Here is a 21,745-nt window from a genome sequence, read left to right as displayed (position 1 = left end):
CAGAGAGGACTGGTAAAGAAAGAAGGGAAGGAAGCCATTTCATGTAGAAATATTCCTCCTTTCATTTCCTCCTATCTGCCCATTCTTCTCTCCCCAAACTACTCGGTTATGGACTTATTTGAACTCAATGGTCTCCATGAAAAAAGCTAGATTCCACCTTCTAATTTTAGAAACAAATTTCAATGTGAAAAAATAAAAAGAACATTTCAAATCATCATAGATCCCAGTCCAAATATTTTTGTTCAGAGATGACCACTGCAACATGGTGTTCTAACAACTAAAAAAACCATCTAAACGTCTAAAAGAACTGATTAAATAGGCTAAATCACGCATTCAGTGGAATACTAGACAACCATTAAAATGGTGATGTGCTACTGTTTAACATCACAGAAAAAATGCCTCTACTAAAGATACAGGAAGTGGGAAACAGGTTATAAAATATTATATATAAGAAAGTTTGGTTTTTTAAATGTATACATGTAAATAATCACATAAATGTCTAGAAGAAAACATTCCAGAAGATTTAAAAGTTATCTTTGATGCTAGAATTAAAGTTGATACTAAGTTTTATTTTTATCTGTAGTTTCCATTTTCTTTCTGAAATGAAAATGGATAACTATTGTGAAAAGAATATCTAAATAAAGTTAAATTTTAAATACAATAATTCTCATATATTTGATTTAAATATTTTAAATGAGCTTGTTATTTTAAAATATTATTGGGGGACTCCCCGGTGGTCCAGTGGCTAAGACTCCATGCTCCCTATTCAGGGGGCTGGGGTTCAATCCCCGGTCAGGGAACTAGGTCCCATATGCCACAACTAAGACCCAGCCCAGCCAAATAAAATAAATAACTAAATAAAATTAAAAATAAAACATTATTGGCTACTTTAAAAAATAATGTATTGCTCATGAACTATATAAAGGAGAATATAAAATTGTCTCTTCTTCCCTATGCAATGAATAAGAGGTGACAGCTATTACATTTGCTGACGATACTCCAAGAAATTCTTTTATGTATAAAAACCATGCGACTTCTCTGGTGGTCCAGTGATTAAGACTCTGTGCTTCAAATGCAGGGAGTATGGGTTTGATCCCTGGTCAGGAAGTTAAGATCCTACATACTGTGCAGTGTGGCCAAAAACAATCCTATAATGTGACGGGATCTAAATATAATTTGGACAAATAGGCTTTAAAAAATACACATATCTTGTATGCATGTACTTTTCATATGCTAAAATAGAATTATGCAACTTCCCCCCCTTGACTGGAAATACCTCTTTCATAACTCTACACATGGGTCTACTTTATTTAACTGCTGCATAGCATTCCACTAGATGCTTGTATGTACGAAAATTCATTTACTAAGTCTCTTGATGGAACTCTGATTTTTTTTCCTTTCTTTCTTTTCTTCTTGCTATTGTAGGTGAAACGTTAATAAAAATATTTCCCCTTTCTGCATGAGAATTTCACCTTTGGTTAACTCTTTAGCTCTGTTCCCCTGGCAACTTAACAAACATTCAGTTCAGTTCAGTTCAACTGGTAGACTGTATCTGGACTGGGGGCTTCCCTGATGGCTCAGCGGGTAAAGAGTCTGCCTGCAATGCAGGAGACAGAGGAGACACAGGTTTGATCCCTGGGTCAGGAAGATCCCCTGGAGAAGAAAATGACAACCCACTTCAGTATTCTTGCCTGAAAAATTAATCCCATGGACAGAGGAGCCTGGCGGGCTATAGTCCAAAGGGTCACAAAGAGTTGGATACGACTGAGTGACTCAGCACATGATTGAAACATTACAACTTCTCTAAGCAGAAAGCCTCCAACTCTGTGAACATTTCCATTTCTAAAATTAGTTTTAATGGTGTCCAAGTCCTTACTGGCAACACACACAAGTTAACCAGGAAAGGAAACTTCCCCTGTAAACTCTGCCTCCCCCCAAATAAAAGTAAAATATTTAAATTCTCTAAAGAACCACAGATATAAAATGGAGAGCAATTTATCATTGGAGACCTAAACCTTAAACAATATATATCTTTTACTACTAGTCTGCTTGTGTGGACTGAGCAGACAACAGTGCAAGAACATGTATGTGTAAGAAGTTTCATTGCATTGTTAGTGATAGCAGCAATACCCACTAAGGCATCTTCTTAGATTCTAAGATTCCAACAAAGATATGGATCTATCTTCAGTGATCTTTATCCCTGGGCCAGTACCATACTATTTTCATTACTATACAATATGATTGGCTTTGATATATAACAGGAAGATTTCTCTTCTCAACTGCATTAAAAATTTTCTTGGCTTCATGTGATAAAGATTAGTTGGCTGCTCCAATATCTATCCCTGCCCTTACCTACATAGTACTAAACCATAGTTTGTTTGGGTAGCAATGTGTCCACTAAGAGTATATTTCCCAGACTCCTTTGGACACATGACTAAATTCTGGCAAATGAGATGCTGAGTGTATGGAAATTCCAGGAAGGCTGATTAAAGCCTGACTCAGGTGGAGCAACAGCAACTTGGCCCTTTCATCTTCCTTTGCCCCTGCTTCCTCCTGCTTCCTATGGAAGGAAGAGACAACGGGAAGAAGGAAATGGGGACCAATGGTAACACTGAAAAGCTGCCTACCAATCTGCATTGCTTTCCCCTGGACGTCTTTCGGGAAAGAAACAAACTTCTATCTTGTTTAAGTTTCCATTTCTTTTTCCAGGTATATAAGGTAACAATCATTACTAATAGACAATAATACTACATTTACTTTTTTAGATAAAACTGTCAAAAAGTTGGATTTCATTAAAATTGTATTAAAATGTATAACTTGGGAAGAATAAGTATCTTTCAAAGTTGAGTCTATCAAGGATCATAATATACTTTGTCATTCATTGGGGTCCTGTGTAAGATGCTATTTTTTTAAAACAAAGTTCACCTTTGGGGTGTGTGTGTGTGTGTGTGTGTGTGTGTGTGTGTGAAGAGGAGTAAGAGCTTGGCAGGGGGAGTGGGAGACAGTTTTCCTTTACATTTTTTAACTAGCTATTTGTTGTTTAGTTGCTAAGTCATGTCTGAGTCTCTTGTAACCCCATGGACTATAGCCTGCCAGGCTTCTCTGTTCATGGCATTCTCCAGGCAAGTATACTGGAGTGTGTTGCCATGGAACTGTGGGGGTTTTTCGTCATGGAATTGTTTTTAAAAATTCATCTCATACTCAGCAGTCTTACTGAGTGAGCTCTTATAAACTGTTAATAAATTCAGAGTTGATTTCTTTGGATTTTCTTGGTAGACAATGAAATCAATAATATTGACAATTTTTTCTCCTTCACAATATTTACTATACATTTTCCTTCCTTTCCTTGTTGTACCAGCTTAACCCTCCAGAAGAACAGTGAAAGTGACTTTGGTAGTTGGCACCCTTGTCTTGTTGAAATGATCTGAATGAAATGAAATGAAATGAAATGATCTGAAATGATCTGAATGAAAGTGTATTGGTATAGTGGTTCTTAATTAGAGATGAACTTGAGAATCACTTAAGTGAAGTGAAGTGAAGTCACTCAGTCATGCCCGACTCTTTGCGACCCCATGGATAGTAGCCTGCACCAAGCTCCTCCATCCATGGGATTTTCAAGGCAAGAGTACTGGAGTGGGTTGCCATTTCCTTCTCCAGGGAATCTTCCCAACCCAGGGATCGAACCTAGGTCTCTCACATTGTAGACAGACGCTTTACCATCTGAGCCACCAGGGAAGTCCTGGCAAGTCATAAAATACAAGGTTTGGGCCTCAACCTACTGTGAGGGTAGGGCCCAGGCATGACCATTTTTAAAGAGGGCTATCTCTACCTTCTGGTTAAGAACCATGGTCCATTTACTTTAATGCCAAAGAAGCTGTTTTTTTCTTTTAACACTCTAGTAAGACTCCTAGCTTACAACCAAGAGTACTTTTGCTACCTTACTTTAAAATTCAGAAATGAATGTTGAATGATATCAAATGTCTTTTCAGTTTCCACTAGGAAAGCGCTAGGATTTTTCTTTATTAATTACAATGGGTCACAGTCCTAATTTTGAATAATCTTGAAACTGTTAGACTACAGCCCTGGATTTGATTTTCTAATATTTTGGATTTTGGTACATATATTTATAAAAGTAAGATCAGTCTCTAGTTCTTAAATTTCTGTTGTTAAATGGTATCTTTGTCAGATTTAGTGTCACAACTATGCAAGTGTTACAGAATGAATCAAGAAGTTTTCCATTTTTTGCTATGTGTCCATGGGGTCGCTAGGAGTCGGGCACGACTAAGCGACTTCACTTTCACTTTTCACTTTCATGCATTGCAGAAGGAAATGGCAACCCACTCCAGTGTTCTTGCCTGGAGAATCCCAGGGACGGGGGAGCCTAGTGGGCTGCAGTCTATGGGGTCGCACAGAGTAGGACACGACTGAAGCGACTTAGCAGCAGAAGGACTTAAAAATAACATTGGAATTATCTGTTCCTTAAAGGCTTGATAGAATTCATTAGAAAAACATGTGCCTTTATTATTAAGCAAAGTTTGGCCAAGTTTATAACACAGCATTAGCACCTCATGCAGTCACCCAAATGGCTTGGTGACTGCTGACACAAACTGCTTTGTCCATGAAGTAGCTGACTCTGGGTCACTGGTTTACTGCACACTGGGAATGTGAGAGCAAAGAAGTCCTTTACAACTTGCAAAGACAAACCAAATAAATATTCAGGGATCCCTATCAACTTACTCTCCATTTGATTAAACAATGGGAACCATTAGAGATTCATATTGATACCACTAGTCCAATGCAGCACAGGTAAGAAGACCATAAAAAAATGAAGGTAACATAGAATCCCAAATCTCCAAACCTTACTCTTTCATCAGTCTTCCAAGAGTACCTTTAGACTTCTATCTTCACAACTACTATTCTAATCTACCAGCAGTTCTCACCTGGACTTGCAGCAGTAGTCTCCTACCATCACCTCCCCCCCACCACCATTTGCACCCTGGCTTGTGTACCATCTTAGGGCCTTGCACACACTGTTCTCTCTGCCTAGAACACCTTCCCAACACCCACATCCATTTTGCCTTTGATATCTCAGCTCAAGCACTATTTCCTTAAGGAAATTCCTAGACACTTTTCCACTACAGACTAGGTTAGCTCCTCCTCCTTATATGCTCTCACAGCACTTTGTAACAGAACTTTTACATCAGGGGTCCCAACCCCTACCAGTACCAGTCCATGGCCTGTTAGGAACCAGGCTGCACAGCAGGACGTGAGCAGTGAGTGAGGAAACCAAGCTTCATCTGTATTTACAGCTGCTCCCCTTTGCTTGCATTACCGCCTGAGCTCCACCTCCTGTCCGGTCAGTGGCAGCACTGAATTCTCATAGAAGGGCGAACTCTACTGTGAACTGCACGTGCAAGGTATCTAGGTTGTACACTCCTTATGAGAATCTAATGCCTGATGGTTGGAGGTGGAGTTGAGGTGGTGATGCTATCGCTGGGAAGTGGCTGCAAATACAGATTATCATTAGTACAATAAATGTAATGCACTTGAATCATCCTGAAACGATCCCCCCACCCCCCCCCAGTCCATGGGAAAATTTTCTTCTGGTTCGGAACCGGAAACCTGGTGCCAAAAAAGTTGAGGACCACTGTTTTATACCGTTTATGAAGTTTGTGATTGTATATTTATTTATGTGGCCATTTGACTGATATGTTTCTCCCACTAGACTGTGAGCTTCCATGAAGACACAGTCTGTGTCCATTTTGATCACTGTTGTATGCTCAGCTCCTAGCCCAATGCCAGGCACATAGGAAGCATAACAAACACTGGATAAACAAATGCTAATCCAGAGATGTCTAGGCAGAGGAAAATGCCACTGCAGTACTCATACAGCATCCTCAGTATTCTATACGTGGCTAAACATCACCTAAGAAGCCTGAGCAAGTAAACTAATGTCATCTATTTAAGGGTGGTTACTTACTGACAAGTTTAGGAAAATGGACAATTGTTGTTCTCTTACTTGTAAATTCCTCGTGACATATTTTCAATGTATTTAGCTTTGTCTTGTACTCCACAGTGGTAATGGTAAGTCTTAACACAGGCTTTTATTTCACATCCAATAGTAGCACCAGGCTGACTGCAAAGTGTACATTTCTGTTTAGGGGAAGAGAAAGAATAATTATAAGCAGTATTTCCAAGTTTATGCAATCTTATTTTTTCTATTTTAGCCATATTTCAGCCAAACATTCCATGTTACAAAGAAAAGTTTTTCTATTGAAAGAGAGTACACTGAACTTATAGTATAGCATATATATTAAATAATGTTACAATCTAAATCATACTTTGACTTTCTAATATGTAGTCACCCCTGATGTTTCCATTATTTAACTCTAGTAACCATTAGCAATCTGACATTGAAACATAAAGGGAACACTCCTTAATACTGGCAAACACACATAAAAATATATTCTATATTTTAGTGGTTGGCTTCTTCTCTTCCCTGCAATCAGTCCCTTTCTTATTATGACCAGGGGGAAGAATGAGAAGATAGGAAAGCAATGCCCCCCAGAAAGGGATTGCTACCAAGTAGGCAAAAGGGCAGAAAGAGACTAAGGGGCTGAAATTCTCGTAAGACTTAAGGTAATTGTTGGCAAAAGAGTTTCATACTCAAAGAAGTTTGAGAAATGCTAGTTTTAAACAGATTACTTGATTGCAGAACTTCTGACAGCCTTTCCTCCAGGAAGGAGGGTATAGTAAACAGTTTCCAAGTTTATTGAATTCCAGATGCCCTTTTAATTTTGGAGCAGTGGGAGAGCATCTTGATGGAGCGATTTCCTTTGAAGCACACATGGGAAAATGCTAGGTTAGTGCTGACACTAACGGTCAATAGTGTAGAAGCAAGCAAGCTGATCAAGAGAACTGAATTGCTATCCTAGTCACCTATTGGACTTCAGATGTATGACATAACAACATTGCTCAACATAATATGACTGTTTTCCCCTTTATTTTTTTTTTAATACTCCACATTCTGTTTTAAAGGAGTTTCGTTTTTTAAAAGAATAATCAAAGTATCAAGAAACTGAACTGGATTTAAATGGAACAGATGATATCAATAATTTTTATACCTTCAAAAATGCAGTTCCACAGAGAAAAAGTCATTTCTAATCAATTCAGACAAAGATCAGCAATGTCTGAAACAGATCAAAGGGGAACTTCACAATGGAGGGATTGACTCACCACCTGAATCCAAGGATCAGACATTATGACTTGTCTGATGTGATAAAATATGGACGATATAGTCCCACCTGTGAAGAGTTCTTACCCCCCAAAATGTTGAAAACTGAATCTAATCAGTTTTTTACATCTAACTTCCACTTTAAAAGAAAATCTGGTGGATAGAGGGACAAGTTAAATGGCATTGTGAAAAAGCAAACAGACAAATAAAACATGTGGGATGTTCTATAGGACAATTAATTCATTTTCTTCAACAAGTCAATGGCATACACCAAAACAGAAACAATAAAGACAGGGAGGACGGAGTGCCCTAAATTACCTAAGGGATATGTAACAACCAAATGCAATGTGTGAACCTCCTCTGATTCACACAAACCAACTTTAAAAAGATAGCTTTAAGACAGTTGGGGAAAAACAAATACAAACTAGGTATTAAATGATACTGAAGACTCATTGTTAATTTGTAAGTTGTAATAACATTGTGGTTAGGTAAGAAAATGCCCAACTTTTAAGAGATACATACTGAAATATGTAGAGGTGAAATGATATGAAGTCTCAGCTCTGCTTTAAAATACTTCAAGCAACAAGAATAAAAGGCATAGATGAAACGAGTGCCGCAAATTCTTGATGAGTCAAGGTGATGGACAGACATGTGTTACTAGCCTTTCTAATTTTGATGTTTGAAAACTTTCACAATAAAAATTTTTTAAATAAAGTCATTTCTAGAGACAACTGCTGTCTTAAATATTTTGCATTCCTAGAACATTTTATAATATTCATAAACTGTAAAGGAGTAAGTGATCAAATAAAGATGCCAGTATTTCTTAAAGCTATTTATTAGTAATTCAGTATGTTTAAAAACACGAGACTTAGGCACATTTTATAAAGGAAACTTTAAAGCTATGATAAACATATTAAGAGACAACTATGTATGTGAACTTTAAACAGAAGGCTCTGAAAAAAATCTTTTCCTTTTATTTAAAAAAAAAGAATGAATAACAACATGGGGAGGTTCTCAATACTCTATTGGGGTCATGAAATTGTTCTTAAAGCGAGCTTAAACAATTTAACATTTTAAACTTAATAAGGTGTGTCACATTCACATCTTCATTTATTTTATTAAAAGACTCTCAAAATACCCTGAAATATAAATCTCTGTATAATTCTCTTAAGTAATGAAGTTACATAGAAAGAAGAATAACTTTCAGTAACATCAGCATCCTTTATTATATTACAAATGAGTCAAATATATACTTTGCTTTAACACATGAACTACTTTATATTAAAATTTTTGGTGACTGGATGAATTTAAGATGTGTTCTAAATTTAAAGCACAAAGTCAGAAGAGTAACGGTGCATAGCATAAACATAAAAGCACAGACCATTCTTTTCCCTCGTTTAATCTCCTGCAGTACAGTTTTAATATCAAAATCTCCAAATTCTGCTCTTGAAGTTGTTGTGAGCTGCACGGTGCCAGAAGAAAATAACTAGAGAAGAAAAATGCAAAAACATGTAATATTCAGAATCCTTGTGAGGAAAAGATTAAACAATGTGTGCACAAATGTGTTAGATTATTTTAATATCCTGAGAAAGATGACTTTTCCTTAATCAAATACGACTCAAATATTGTTTTAATCTAGTCACATGTCTGATTAAAATATAACTCAAAATAAGAACAATGGAATAAAATTAATATTGCCAGTACAGGAACAAGATTAAATGCTTCATTAAACAAGAGTTCAGCAGTGTCATCCTGTCATCTCAACTATTTTACATTTCCACAAAGTTTAAAAAAATAGTTTCAAATGACAAATTTCAACCACAGATACAGATCAGAATCACCTGGAGATTTTTTTTTCCAACTAGACATGTTTGGCGGAGAAGGCAATGGCACCCCACTCCAGTACTCTTGCCTGGGAAATCCCATGGATGGAGGAGCCTGGTGGGCTGCAGTCCCTGGGGTCGCTAAGAGTCAGACACGACTGAGTGACTTCCCTTTCACTTTTCACTTTCATGCATTGGAGAAGGAAATGGCAACCCACTCCGGTGTTCTTGCCTGGAGAATCCCAGGGACGGGAGCCTGGTGGGCTTCCGTCTATGGGGTCACACAGAGTCGGACACAACTGAAGCGACTTAGCAGCAGCAGCAGCAGACGTGTTTGGGATCTACTCCAGGGATATATATTTTGGAAAAACCTCCCCACATAAATTTGATATGCATCTCTGAATAAGAACTCCTGAAATAAGTAATATAATTTTTAAAAAACTTTGGGGCCATGTCACATGACTTGTGGGATCTTCCTTCCCTGACCAGGGATTGAACCCAGGTCCTCAGCAGTGAAAGTGTAGAGTCCTAACCACTGGACCACTAGAGAATTCTATAAATAATATAATTTTTAAAAGCTAATCATCAATGGGATAAATAATTTCAATACAACCTATTTCAAAAATACTTACATATATTATGTGTCAGGCCTGTATCTAATGATGCAAAGATATAGTTTTTACCCTCAAGGAATTAAGGCTCATAAATGAATAACTGCAATAAGTATAAGAAATACAATAAGAGAGATTTTTACCAGGTTATACTGGGGTCTAAACACAGCTTCCAAGACAAGTTCATAAAGGTGATGTTTTTAGTTATAAGACTGTTAATTATGGATTATCTGGAACACAGTAACTACAATCAGGATTACTTTAAATCCCACTAAAATCATAAACACTATATATTTTAAAATCTAGAGTTTATGAAGATTTGGGATTATAGAACATAATCTAAAAGAGACGCTCAGAGGGCTCAAACAAACTTTGTGTGCACCAGGACCCAGAGACCCCACAGAGACTGAGACAGAACCATGTTTGAGTGTCTCCTGCGGAGGTACGGGTCAGCAGTGGACTGCTGCAGGGGCAGGAGCTTTAGATGCAGCAGACCTGGGTGTGGCGTAAGCCTTCTTGGAGGAGGCCGCCATTAACCCCACCATAGAGCCTCCAGAACTTACAGAGGACTGCGGAAACAGACTCTTGGAGGGCACAAACAGAACCTTGTGCATGCCAGGACCCAGGGGAAAGGAGCAGTGACCCCACAAGAGACTGACCCAGACTTGGCCATGAGTGTCCAGGAGTCTTGGCAGAGGCCTGGGTCGACAGTGGCCTGCTTCAGGTATGGGGGCACTGAGTGTAACAGTGCCTGCATGGGACCTTTTGAAGGAGGTTGCCATTACCTGTATTACCTCCACCATAGTTTGGCCCCAGGTAAATAACAGGGAGAAGGAAATGGCAACACACTCCAGTATTCTTGCCTGGAGAATCCTGCGGACGGAGGAGCCTGGTGTGCTGCTGTCTGTAGGGCTGCACAGAGTCCAAAAGGACTGATGCGACTTAGCATGCATAGCAGGCATGCAAATAACAGGGAGGGAACACAGCCCCACCCATCAACAGAAAATTGGATTAAAGATTTACTGAGCATGGCCCTGCCCACCAGAACAAGACCCAGTTTCCCCCTTAGGCAGTCTCTCCCATCAGGAAGCTTCCACAAACCTCTTATCCTTCTCTATCAGAGGGCAGACAGACTGAAAACCAGTCACAGAAAACTAATCAGGGCAGACAGACTGAAAACCAGTCACAGAAAACTAACCAATCTGATCACCTGGACTACAGCCTTGGCTAACTCAATGAAACTATGAGCCATACCATGTAGGGCCACCCAAGACGGATGGGTCATGGTGGAGAGTTCTGACAAAATGTGCTCCACTGGAGAAGGGCATGGCAAACCAAGGCAAGATATTCTTGCCTTGAGAACACCATGAACAGTATGAAAAGGCATAAGATAGGACACTGAAAGATGAACTCCCCAGGTTGGTAGGTGCCCAATATGCTACTGGAGATCAGTGGAGAAGTAACTCAGAAAGAATGAAGAGATGGAGCCAAAGCAAAAACAACACCCAGTTGTGGATGTGAGTGGTGATGGAAGTAAAGACCAATGCTGTAAAGAGCAGTACTGCAAGGGAACCTGGAATCTTAGGTCTGTGAATCTAGGCCATGTAAGTGGTCAAACAGGAGATGGCAAGAGTTAACAGCAACATTTTAGGAATCAGCAAACTCAAATGGACTGGAATGGGTGAATTTAATTCAGATGACCATTATATCTACTACTGCGGGCAGGAATCCCTTAGAAGAAATGGACTAGCCATCATAGTCAACAAAAGAGTCCGAAATGCAGTACTTGGATGCAATATTAAAAACGACAGAATTATCTCTATTCGTTTCCAAGGCAAACCATTCAATATCACAGTAATCCAAGTCTGTGCCCCGACCAGTAATGCTAAAGAAGCTGAAGTTGAACAGTTCTATGAAGACCTACAAGACCTTTTAGAACTAACACCCCCAAAAAATGTCCTTTTCATTATAAGGGACTGGAATGCCAAAGTAGGAAGTCAAGAAACACCTGGAGTAACAGGCAAATTTGGCCTTGGAGTACAGAATGAAGCAGGGCAAACGCTAATAGAGTTTTGCCAAGAGAACACACTGGTCATAGCAAACACTCTCTTCCAACAACACAAGAGGACACTCTACACATGGACACCACCAGATGGTCAACACCAAAATCAGATTGATTATATTCTTTGCAGCCAAACTTGGAGAAGCTCTATACAGTCAGCAAAAACAAGACCAGGAGCTGACAGTGGCTCAGATCATGAACTCCTTATTACCAAATTCACACATAAATTGAAGAAAGTAGGGAAAACCACTAGACCACTCAGGTATGACCTAAATCAAATCCCTTACGATTATACAGTGGAAGTGAGAAATAGATTCAAGGGATTGGATCTGACAGAGTGCCTGATGAACTATGGATGGAGGTTTGTGACACTGTACTGGAGACAGGAATCAAGACCATCCCCAAGAAAAAGAAATGCAAAAAGGCAAAATGGCTGTCTGAGGAGGCCTTATAAATAGCTCTGAAGAGAAGAGAAGCAAAAGGCAAAGGAGAAAAGGAAAGATACAAGCATCTGAATGCAGAGTTCCAAAGAATAGCAAGGAGAGATAAGAAAGCCTTCCTCAGCGATCAGTGCAAAGAAATAGAGGGAACAACAGAATGGGAAAGACTAGAGATCTCTTCAAGAAAATTAGAGATCCCAAGGGGACATTTCACGCAAAGATGGGCTTGATAAAGGACAAAAATGGTAGGGACCTAACAGAAGCAGAAGATATTAAGAAGAGGTGGCAAGAATACACAGAAGAACTATACAAAAAAGATCTTCACAACCCAGATAATCATGATGGTGTGATCACTCACTTAGAGGCAGACATCCTGGAATGTGAAGTCAAGTGGGCCTTAGAAAGCATCACTACGAACAAAGCTAGTGGAGGTGATGGAATTCCAGTTCAGTTATTTGAAATCCTAAAAGATGATTTGTGAAAGTGCTGCACTCAATATGCCAGCAAATTTGGAAAACTCAGCAGGACTGGAAAGGGTCAGTTTTCATTCCAATCCCAAAGAAAGGCAATGCCAAACAATGCTCAAACTACTGCACAATTGCACTCATCTCACATGCTAGCAAAGTAATGCTCAAAATTCTCCAAGCCAGGCTTCAACAGTATGTGAACCATGAATTTCCATATGTTCAAGCTGGATTTAGAAAAGGCAGAGGAACCAGAGATCAAATTGCTGACATCCATTGGATCATCAAAAAGCAAGAGAGTTCCAGGAAAACATCTACTTCTGCTTTATTGACTATACCAAAGCTTTTGACTGTGTGGATCACAACAAAGTGTGGAAAATTCTTCAAGAGATGGGAATACTACACCACCTGACCTGAGAAATCTGTATGCAAGTCAGGAAGCAACAGTTAGAACTGGACATGGAACAAGAGACTGGTTCCCAATCAGGAAAGGAGTACGTCAAGGCTGTATATTGTCACCCTGCTTATTTAACTTATATGCAGCGTACATCATGAGAAATGCTGGGCTGGATGAAGCACAAACTAAAATCAAGATTATGGGGAGAAATATCAATAACCTCAGATATGCAGATGACACCACCCTTATGGCAGAAAGCAAAGAAAAACTAAAGAGCTTCTTGATGAAAGTGAAAGAGGAGAGTGAAAAAGCTGGCTTAAAACTCAACATGCAAAAAACTAAGATCATGGCATCCAGTCCCATCACTTTACAGCATATAGATGGGGAAGCAATGGAAACAGTGAGTGACTTTATTTTGGGGGGCTCCAAAATCACTTCAGATGGTGACTGCAGCCATGAAACTAAAAGACGCTTGCTCCTTGGAAGAAAAGTTATGATCAACCTAGACAGCATATTAAAAAGCAGAGACATTACTTTGCCATCAAAGGTCCATCTAGTCAAAGCTATGGTTTTTCCAGTAGTCATGTGTGGATGTGAGGTTTGGACTATAAAGAAAGCTGAGTGCCAAAGAACTGATGCTTTTGAACTGTGGTGTTGGAGAAGACTCCTGAGAATCCCTCAGACTGCAAGGAGATCCAATCAGTCTATCCTAAAGGAAATCAGTCCTGAATAGTCATTGGAAGGACTGATGCTGAAGCTGAAATTCTAAAACTTTGGCCACCTGATGTGAAGAACTGACTCATTTCAAAATAACCTGATGCTGGGAAAGATTGACGACAGGAGGAGAAGGGGATGACGGAGGATGAGATGGTTGGATGGCATCACTGACTCAATGGACATGAATTTGAGTAAACTCTGGGAGTTGGTGATGGACAGGGAGGCCTGGTGTGCTGCAGTCCATGGGGTCACAAAGAGTCGGACACGACTAAGAGACTGAACTGGGGATGTAATATACAGCATAGGAGACCTAGTCAATAATACTGTAGTAACTTTGTATGATGGAGAAGGCAATGGCACCCCACTCCAGTACTCCTGCCTGGAAAATCCCATGGACGGAGGAGCCTGGTAGGCTGCCCATGGGGTCGCTAAGAGTCGGACACGACTGAGCGACTTCACTTTCACTTTTCACTTTCATGCATTGGAGAAGGAAATGGCAACCCACTCCAGTGTTCTTGCCTGGAGAATCCCAGGGATGGGGGAGCCTGGTGGGCTGTCATCTCTGGGGTCGCACAGAGTTGGACATGACTGAAGTGACTTAGCAGCAACTTTTTATGATACATGGTAACTAGTCTTATTGTGGTGATCATTTCATAATATATAAAAACATTGAATTGCTACGGTGTATGCCTGAAACATATAATGTTACAAGTCAATTATACTTTTTAAAAAGATTTGGGATTATAGGATATGCTATTCCTAATTCTAAAATATGAATACTGTGGAGGGAAGTTCTATATTTGGTCACTAGCTAAATGCCTTTCCAAAACTTGGATTTAAAAGCATATAAAAAGAACCATACTTACCATGCACTTATAATGTGCAGCTGCCTTCTTGGCATTAAATATATGCAGTTTTCCTCTTGCTTGATTTTCTTCCTCCCCTACATGACAAAATCCACATTTAGGCCTGGTGTCACTAGGGCTGCTTCTATGTGGAGACCGATCTCTCTGCAAACGTGAAAGAAAAAGAAAAACTTGAAAAAAATCCATAAAAAATATGCTATCAGTACCTCAAGCTTAGTTAACACTTCAAATGATTAACTTTACCTATAAACACAGGTATACTCATGTTGCCACAAAAGTAAGAATCCAACAATTTTCTACTTACATAGGAACTACTTTCCATTTCATCCGTTCCATGAGAGGATGTAGACCTGGTATCTTCCGACAGTCCTTTAAAATTAGTTTTTCGTGGCCTTCCTTTGCGACTTTTCTTTTTACTTTTAGGCGATGAAGGCTCCAGTTCATGTTCATTAAAACTTTCTTCTAAATCAGCTGCTTAAAAATGAACAAAAGCTTTATTCACATGGACCAATTTTAAAATGAGCATTAGTTCATGGGTCCTTAGAACATACGTTTTTCCTCAGAATATCACCTCAAGATATGAGGAGAAATGGTCTGTGGTATGTTTGATGTAACAGCCTAACATTTCATATAAATGCAATGAAAATCAAATACAAAGAAACAGTTTTATTATAATCATTGTAAATTATTTCCATCAAATATATAATTCTATGCAAATGAGTCTTGTGATCCCGACTGTGCACATAATTCAGTAAACATTTCAAAATACCAATAAGGGAAATTTTAGAGTTAGATCTTGTTGGACTGTCTTGGTGGCGCAGTGGTTAGGAATCCGCCTGCCAATGCAGGGGATACAGGTTTAATCTCTGGTCTAAGAAGATTCCACATGCCATGAAGCAAGCAAGCCCATGAGCCACAACTACTGAGCCCACAATTTAGAGCCCGTTAGCCACAAATACTGAGCCCGTGGGCCACAATTACTGAAGCCTGCACACTCTAGAGCCTGTGCTCCACAAGAGAAGCCATCACAGTGAGAAGCCCACACCACAACTAGAGTCCCCACTTGCCACAACTAGAGAAAGCCCATGCAAAGCAACGAAGACTCAGTGCAGCCAAAATGATAATAATAATAAAATAAATTACTGTTTTAAAAAAAGAATTAGATGTTGTGTTGTTGTTTTTACCATAGGTTTCAAAGAGTTTTCCCTCACACTACTGGTGAAATTAGAAAAATTACCCAAAATTTAAACTTACAATAACTTGGAAAACTACATGAAAATAAAGTAGGTATAACATGCATGTGTGCTCAGTCCCTCAGTCATGTCTGACTCCTTGTGACCCCATGGACTGTAGCCTGCCAGTCTCCTCTGTCCTTGGAATTTTCCAGACAAGAATATTGGAGTGGTTTGCCATTTCCTCCTCCAGGTAGTGGTGGTGGTTTAGTCACTAAGTCATGTCTGACTCTTGCGGTCTCATGGACTGTACCCTGCCAGGCTTCTCTGTCCATGGAATTCTCTAGGCAAGAATACTGGAGTGGTTTGGTTTCCTTCTCCAGGGGATCTTCCCAACTCAGGTATCAAACCTGGGTCTCCTGCACTGCAGGCGGATTCTTTACTGACTGAGCTACCAGGGAAGCTCAGTCACCTCCCCCCGGGGATCTTCTCCACCCAGGGATTGAACCTGTGTCTCCCGTGTCTCTTGCATTGGCAGCTGGATTCTTTACCACTGTGCCACCTGGGAAGCCCATGTATATCTGTGCTGTCTAATATAGCAGCCACTGGCAACATGCTTTTTTTTGAAATTTAAGTCATTTATAATTAAATAAGATTAAACCATCAGTTTCTCAGTCTGACTGACCACATTTAAGTATTTATTAGTCACATGCAGTAAGCTGAGTCTCTACTGGACATCACAGATATAGAATGTTTCTATCATGGCAGAAAAGTTCTATTAGGCAGCACTGTTCTATATAGCTCTTTAAACTAACATGAAAATCAAAAGACCTAATTCAACAAAGAAGTCATCTACAAATGAGCTAACCAACTGATCAAGTAAACAAATATTAAGCCCTGGTGGCTCTCAGATGGTCAAGAATCTGCTTGCAATGCAGGAGATACAGGAGACCTTGGTTCAATTCCCAGGTTGGGAAGATCCCCTGAAGAAGGAAATGGCAATCCACTCCAGTATTCTTGCCTGGAGAATTCCGTGGACAGAGGACCCTGGCAGGCTACAGTCCGTGGGATCGCAAGAGTCGCACACGACTGAGCAACTAACACTTTCACTTCCTAAGTATAAAAGGAATTTCTAACGTAAGTGGTAGGAAAGCTATGTTGCAGGCTGTCTGTACATACTTTAATGGATTAAACAAAATTAATGTAGAAGTTTCAGAATTGTACTTCCAAGCAATTTGAAAAGAATTTGTACCATTAATAGAGGTGTTTCATTTGGTTATTCACTACAAATATTTTATTCATTGAGGGTGTACAGTATATAAGACAATGTATTTAGTATTCAAAAGATATAAAAACCAAATATTCAGTCTTAGAGTCAAACTACAGAAAGTTTTAGGTACAGTTCTAATACCTATTTTGATTTTTCTTTTACCATAAATTATTGACTATAATTCCATGGACTAATTTCTCCATGAGAAAGCGTATTAACTCCTATTCTCAGATGCTGATCTTTCCTAATAAATATTTTAAGGGTTTTTTTAAAGCAATAAAAGCACATTCATTATGATAAGAAAAGGGTAATTTAAGTAGTGTACTTGCATATATAAACTCCAGGAACTGAGAGCATTAGATCATCTGCAAAACAGTTACTAAAACTTGTATCAATGTAACTTTACCTAACTATGGTAGAATCGGAGAGAAGAAAAAGGGGAGGGGGAGAGTTTTACAGACAAAAATCTGGATAACTCTCCCTGTGAAGACAGACAAGTCAATTAAAGATATATTCTAATCTTAACACTAGCAAATTTAACATCAGAACACACCATCTACTTTCTTTAAACATTTTATCTGAGAATTCTTATGACACAATTTCATTAAAGGTACTAGAATTACTGTATGTACCAAAAATTAAAATGAAAAATCATAACCAAATGTTTCACTCATCCTGGTACATACTATATCATATATGTAAAATACATAATATTCTGTCACTTACAATGAAAACAAAAGTCATTAGCTATAATACCTATCTTATAATCTATATATAGATTATATATAGAATATATATAGAATATATAACTATATTATAATCACTATAATAACACTACATTGTCAAATACCTATAAAGAAATTACTTAACTGATTCCATTATCAGGCCAACATGTCTAACTTTCTACATGGCAAATCTGTCTGTCCTAAATATGAAATCATTCAGTATAAAATTTCAGGGGACTTTAATAGCAATAGTAAAAAAAAAAAACAATCACAAAAGATTGACAAAATTTAACTATATTAGACTCTTAAACTTCTCAAAGTAAAAATATAAGTGATAAACTTAAAAGGCAAACAATAAACTGGAAAAATATCTTCTGTACTTATGACAAAGGATTAGTATCTTTATGATCTGATAAGCTCATAAAAGATTAAGAACCCAACACAAAAATATGATCAAATAATTCATAGAACATAAATAGTTAAATACACTTTGAGAAAATTTGACTTCTCTAGAGTCAAAGTGTAAATTAAGTGATATATCATTTTCACCTATCAAAATAGCAATCTTTAGTTATAAAAAGCTACAATAAATCCAACAAGAAGTGTGTTAGAAATACAAACATAAAAGAAACCCTACAAATATACTGAGATAAATGATGCTTCTGGAAGAACCAGATCAAAATGAGAATGGTATCAGTTCTTGCTAACCTTATTTAATGAAATGTTGAAAAGACAGAACTTAAGTTGATTCCCCAGTTTTCTGGAACAGTAAATGTATAATACTATCTTTTTAAAAAAGATATCAAAATATACCATAAAGCAAAAGTACTTAAAAACACTGGCATAGGAATAGACACATATCAGCAGAGAAAGCTAGGTTGAAAACAAACCCATATGGATATGGGAAATCAGAGTATGATAATGGTGGCATTTCAAATGAGTTGGGGAGAGACATAATGGCACAAATGGCTACCTATTTTCTAAAAACTGAGATTCCTATTCTCATACCATATGAAACAATTAGAGATGGAGCCAAAAAATCTAGTAAAATAACAAACTATAAATGTAATAGAAGAAAATGGAAGAGAATTTTGGGATTAGGCCACCTAAGAAGCCATTTAGTGGCAGGGAATGAATATCTATACTTTACAGAGAGCACTTCAAATCAATTTTGAAAAGATAAACCTTGAAAGAAAAACATGTAAAAGATAGAACTGACAGTCCACAGAAGAAATATAAATGACCAAAAAAATGGGCAGAAGCACAACCTTATTAGTGATAAGGGAAATGGAAATTAAATGAGATAATCATATGGGTAAAAGTTATAAGGCTGATAATATCCAGCAGAGGTACAGGGAACTGGACACTCTCATACAATATTGGTACATATTATAGTACTTATTTCCAATGTTAAATGCATAGACTGTCACCTGCCATCACCATTTCTAAGATTTTATCCTATAGAATCACTTGCATAAGTACATAAGCACGTATGTATAGGGAAGATCAATGCAGTTTTATTTGTATGTGGAAAAAGTAGATATAGGTGTTTTTAAAACACTTTGTTTGTATTTATTTGGTTGCACTGGGTCTTAGTTGCAGAATGTGGGATCTAGTTCCCTCGCCAGGGATCAAAACCGGGGCCCCTGCATTGGGAGCGCAGTCTCAACCACTGGAGCATCAGGGAAGTCCCAAGGTGATTTTTTAAAGTAGAGAAATCTGTAAGTAAACTACAGTTCTATTTATTCTATGGGCTATAACACAACAATTAAAAAGAATGAGGTTGATCTGTATGCAGACAGAGAAGGGTGTCTGATATATCACAGAAAGAAAAAAACAAGTTGCACAACGTCACCTCTATATATACTATGATGCCATTGTATTATGAACAGTGCATATATGGATACATATGTAAGAGTGTATGTATCTAAGAAAGGTTCTGAGAAGATATACAAACCATTATTAGTAGTTACTCACAGAGTGTGATTCTGGGGTGAAGAGAGGGCTTTGTGAATTAATTTAATAGTACTATTGTACTATTTAAATTTTTTAACAATGGGCAGTATACTACCTTTGTGTTTAAAAGAATTCGTAACATACAATGTGCTGAAAGGAGGGGGTAAAGTCAGCCACTGCTGACGGGAATATAATCTAGCACAATCTTTCTAGAAAGTAGCATGGCAGTGTGGATTGAGGACCTTAAAAAGATTAAACCTTTTGACCCCAGCAATATTATTTTGGGAAATTTATTCTGAAAATTATTTGCACATGAAAATGTGAGGAGGAAGCTAGTCACAGCACCTTTGTTTAAATTTTTCATGGTTGCTTACTGGTTTTTTTCCTATTCAGAACTGTGAAATATTTTACATTTTTTAAAGGTATCATTTTTAATAATAATTGTAAAAGAATTATCTGCATGAAAGAAGGAAAAATCTTCCTTTCCACCTTCCAATTCCAACTGCTTTGCACTCCCAGCTCTTGCCCTAATTTTCTTGCTTCCCTTTCTTCATATTCACTCCCTCCCTTCTCAAGGTACTACTGTTACGTAGTATCTGATATTTCTTTTCTCAATCTCAAGGGTAGAGAGCTTGGTTTTGAATCCTGGATCTCTTGTCACAGACTTTGTGTCCTTGGACCTGAGACCTACCTCAGAGGGTTCCTGAATTAAAAGAGTTAAGGTACTTAATCTAGAACAGGGCCTGGCACATAAGACACGCTCAATAAATGTCAGCTGTTATTTTCTATGCATATGCAAATCCAAGCATACTGCTCTACATCTTGCCCTTTTCCATTTAATATATAAATGCAAATACCCAAAATATAAGACCTAACATTTGAGTTTTTACTATACCAGATGTGCTGTGCAGTTTACATGCATTATTTCATTTGCGTCTCGAAACTGCCCCATGAGGTTATATCAGTCATCATCCCCATCTCCCATTTTACAGAAGAAAAGTAAATTCAGAAAAGTTAAAATTATTTTGCCCAAGATCACAAAGCTGGGGAAGAGCAGAGCTGGGACAGACACATGTCAGTGAGTGACTTTATGTTCTAGAAGTATTAATACTGACTATCTAGGAAATAAACATTTTTATATGCTCCTGCAAGGTAGAAAACTGCTAGCTATACATATGCTTATGTATGCATATTAGTGCTCTTGAAGGACACAAAAGAAACTGATCCTAGATGTTGCCTTCAGCGAAAAACTTTGGAAACTGAGAAACAAGGACAAGGATGAGAGGAAAGCTGCCTTTCCAGTACTTAGTAAATCTATTCTATGCACCTAAACTTAAAAGGTTTTTAAAGACCTTGATACCACATTAGGATCTCCCTAAATTTCCATTTAATAAAAGTAATGGAGATTGGAAATTGCCAACATCCTGGGTGATTTCACTGTCCACATGGACAATCCAAGCAACACGTAGTCATTCAGCTCCTTAATCTTCACTAATGTCCTCCATCAACCACCTAATCCCTATAATCACACCCAGATACCTCATAATCACCTAAAAGGATTCTCTCTCTGAAATCACTGCCTCATACCGTGGGACCACAGATGATTGCTTTCCTAAATAGTTTCATTCTCATTGTTCTCCAATCTTACCAGGACCTCCAGTCTATTAATTCCTTTCAGTTTATTTTTCTCTAGCAAATATTCTAAACTTCCTATCCCTTTACTTCTTGGTTGAACTCACTTGGAAAAAATCCTGATTCTGAATGAACCAACTAGCCACTCTCTCTGTGCTACACCCAGGATCCCGAGTTGCTGGAGGAAATGTCACACAAGCTGACAGCATCATTTTATAAATTCAGGGTTACTAACCTCAACTGCTCCAATAAGGTCTGGAAACTTTACACTTCTTTAGGTCAACTTTCTCCCCTGGTCTTCACAACTAGTATTTCAAAACTTTCTCCTTCAACTTCCAACCCTCACCCATCTCCCTACACTTTCCCCCACAGAGAA

At 38.2% G+C, this 21,745-nt stretch overlaps 1 protein-coding gene across 6 annotated transcripts in view; it reads right to left on the bottom strand.

Annotated features, from left to right (window-relative positions):
- Positions 1 to 21,745, bottom strand: part of PHF6 (PHD finger protein 6) — a 48,801-nt gene that overhangs the window by 5,780 nt on the left and 21,276 nt on the right. For 3 of the 6 annotated variants that reach the window (XM_061408372.1, XM_061408374.1, XM_061408377.1), the window contains 4 exons: positions 14,919 to 15,088; positions 14,615 to 14,758; positions 8,616 to 8,720; positions 6,020 to 6,153 (listed from right to left, as the gene is read on the bottom strand). In XM_061408372.1, the coding sequence (XP_061264356.1) occupies positions 6,020 to 6,153; positions 8,616 to 8,720; positions 14,615 to 14,758; positions 14,919 to 15,088 (553 nt within the window). The remainder of the gene's footprint in view (positions 1 to 6,019; positions 6,154 to 8,615; positions 8,721 to 14,614; positions 14,759 to 14,918; positions 15,089 to 21,745) is intronic. The other 3 variants (XM_061408376.1, XM_061408375.1, XM_061408378.1) reach the window with 1 other exon arrangement.

The sequence above is a fragment of the Bos javanicus genome, chromosome X (genome assembly GCF_032452875.1).
Source record: "Bos javanicus breed banteng chromosome X, ARS-OSU_banteng_1.0, whole genome shotgun sequence".
In the NCBI taxonomy this organism is placed as follows: domain Eukaryota; kingdom Metazoa; phylum Chordata; class Mammalia; order Artiodactyla; family Bovidae; genus Bos; species Bos javanicus.
This window is presented reverse-complemented; position numbering and strand designations above follow the sequence as displayed.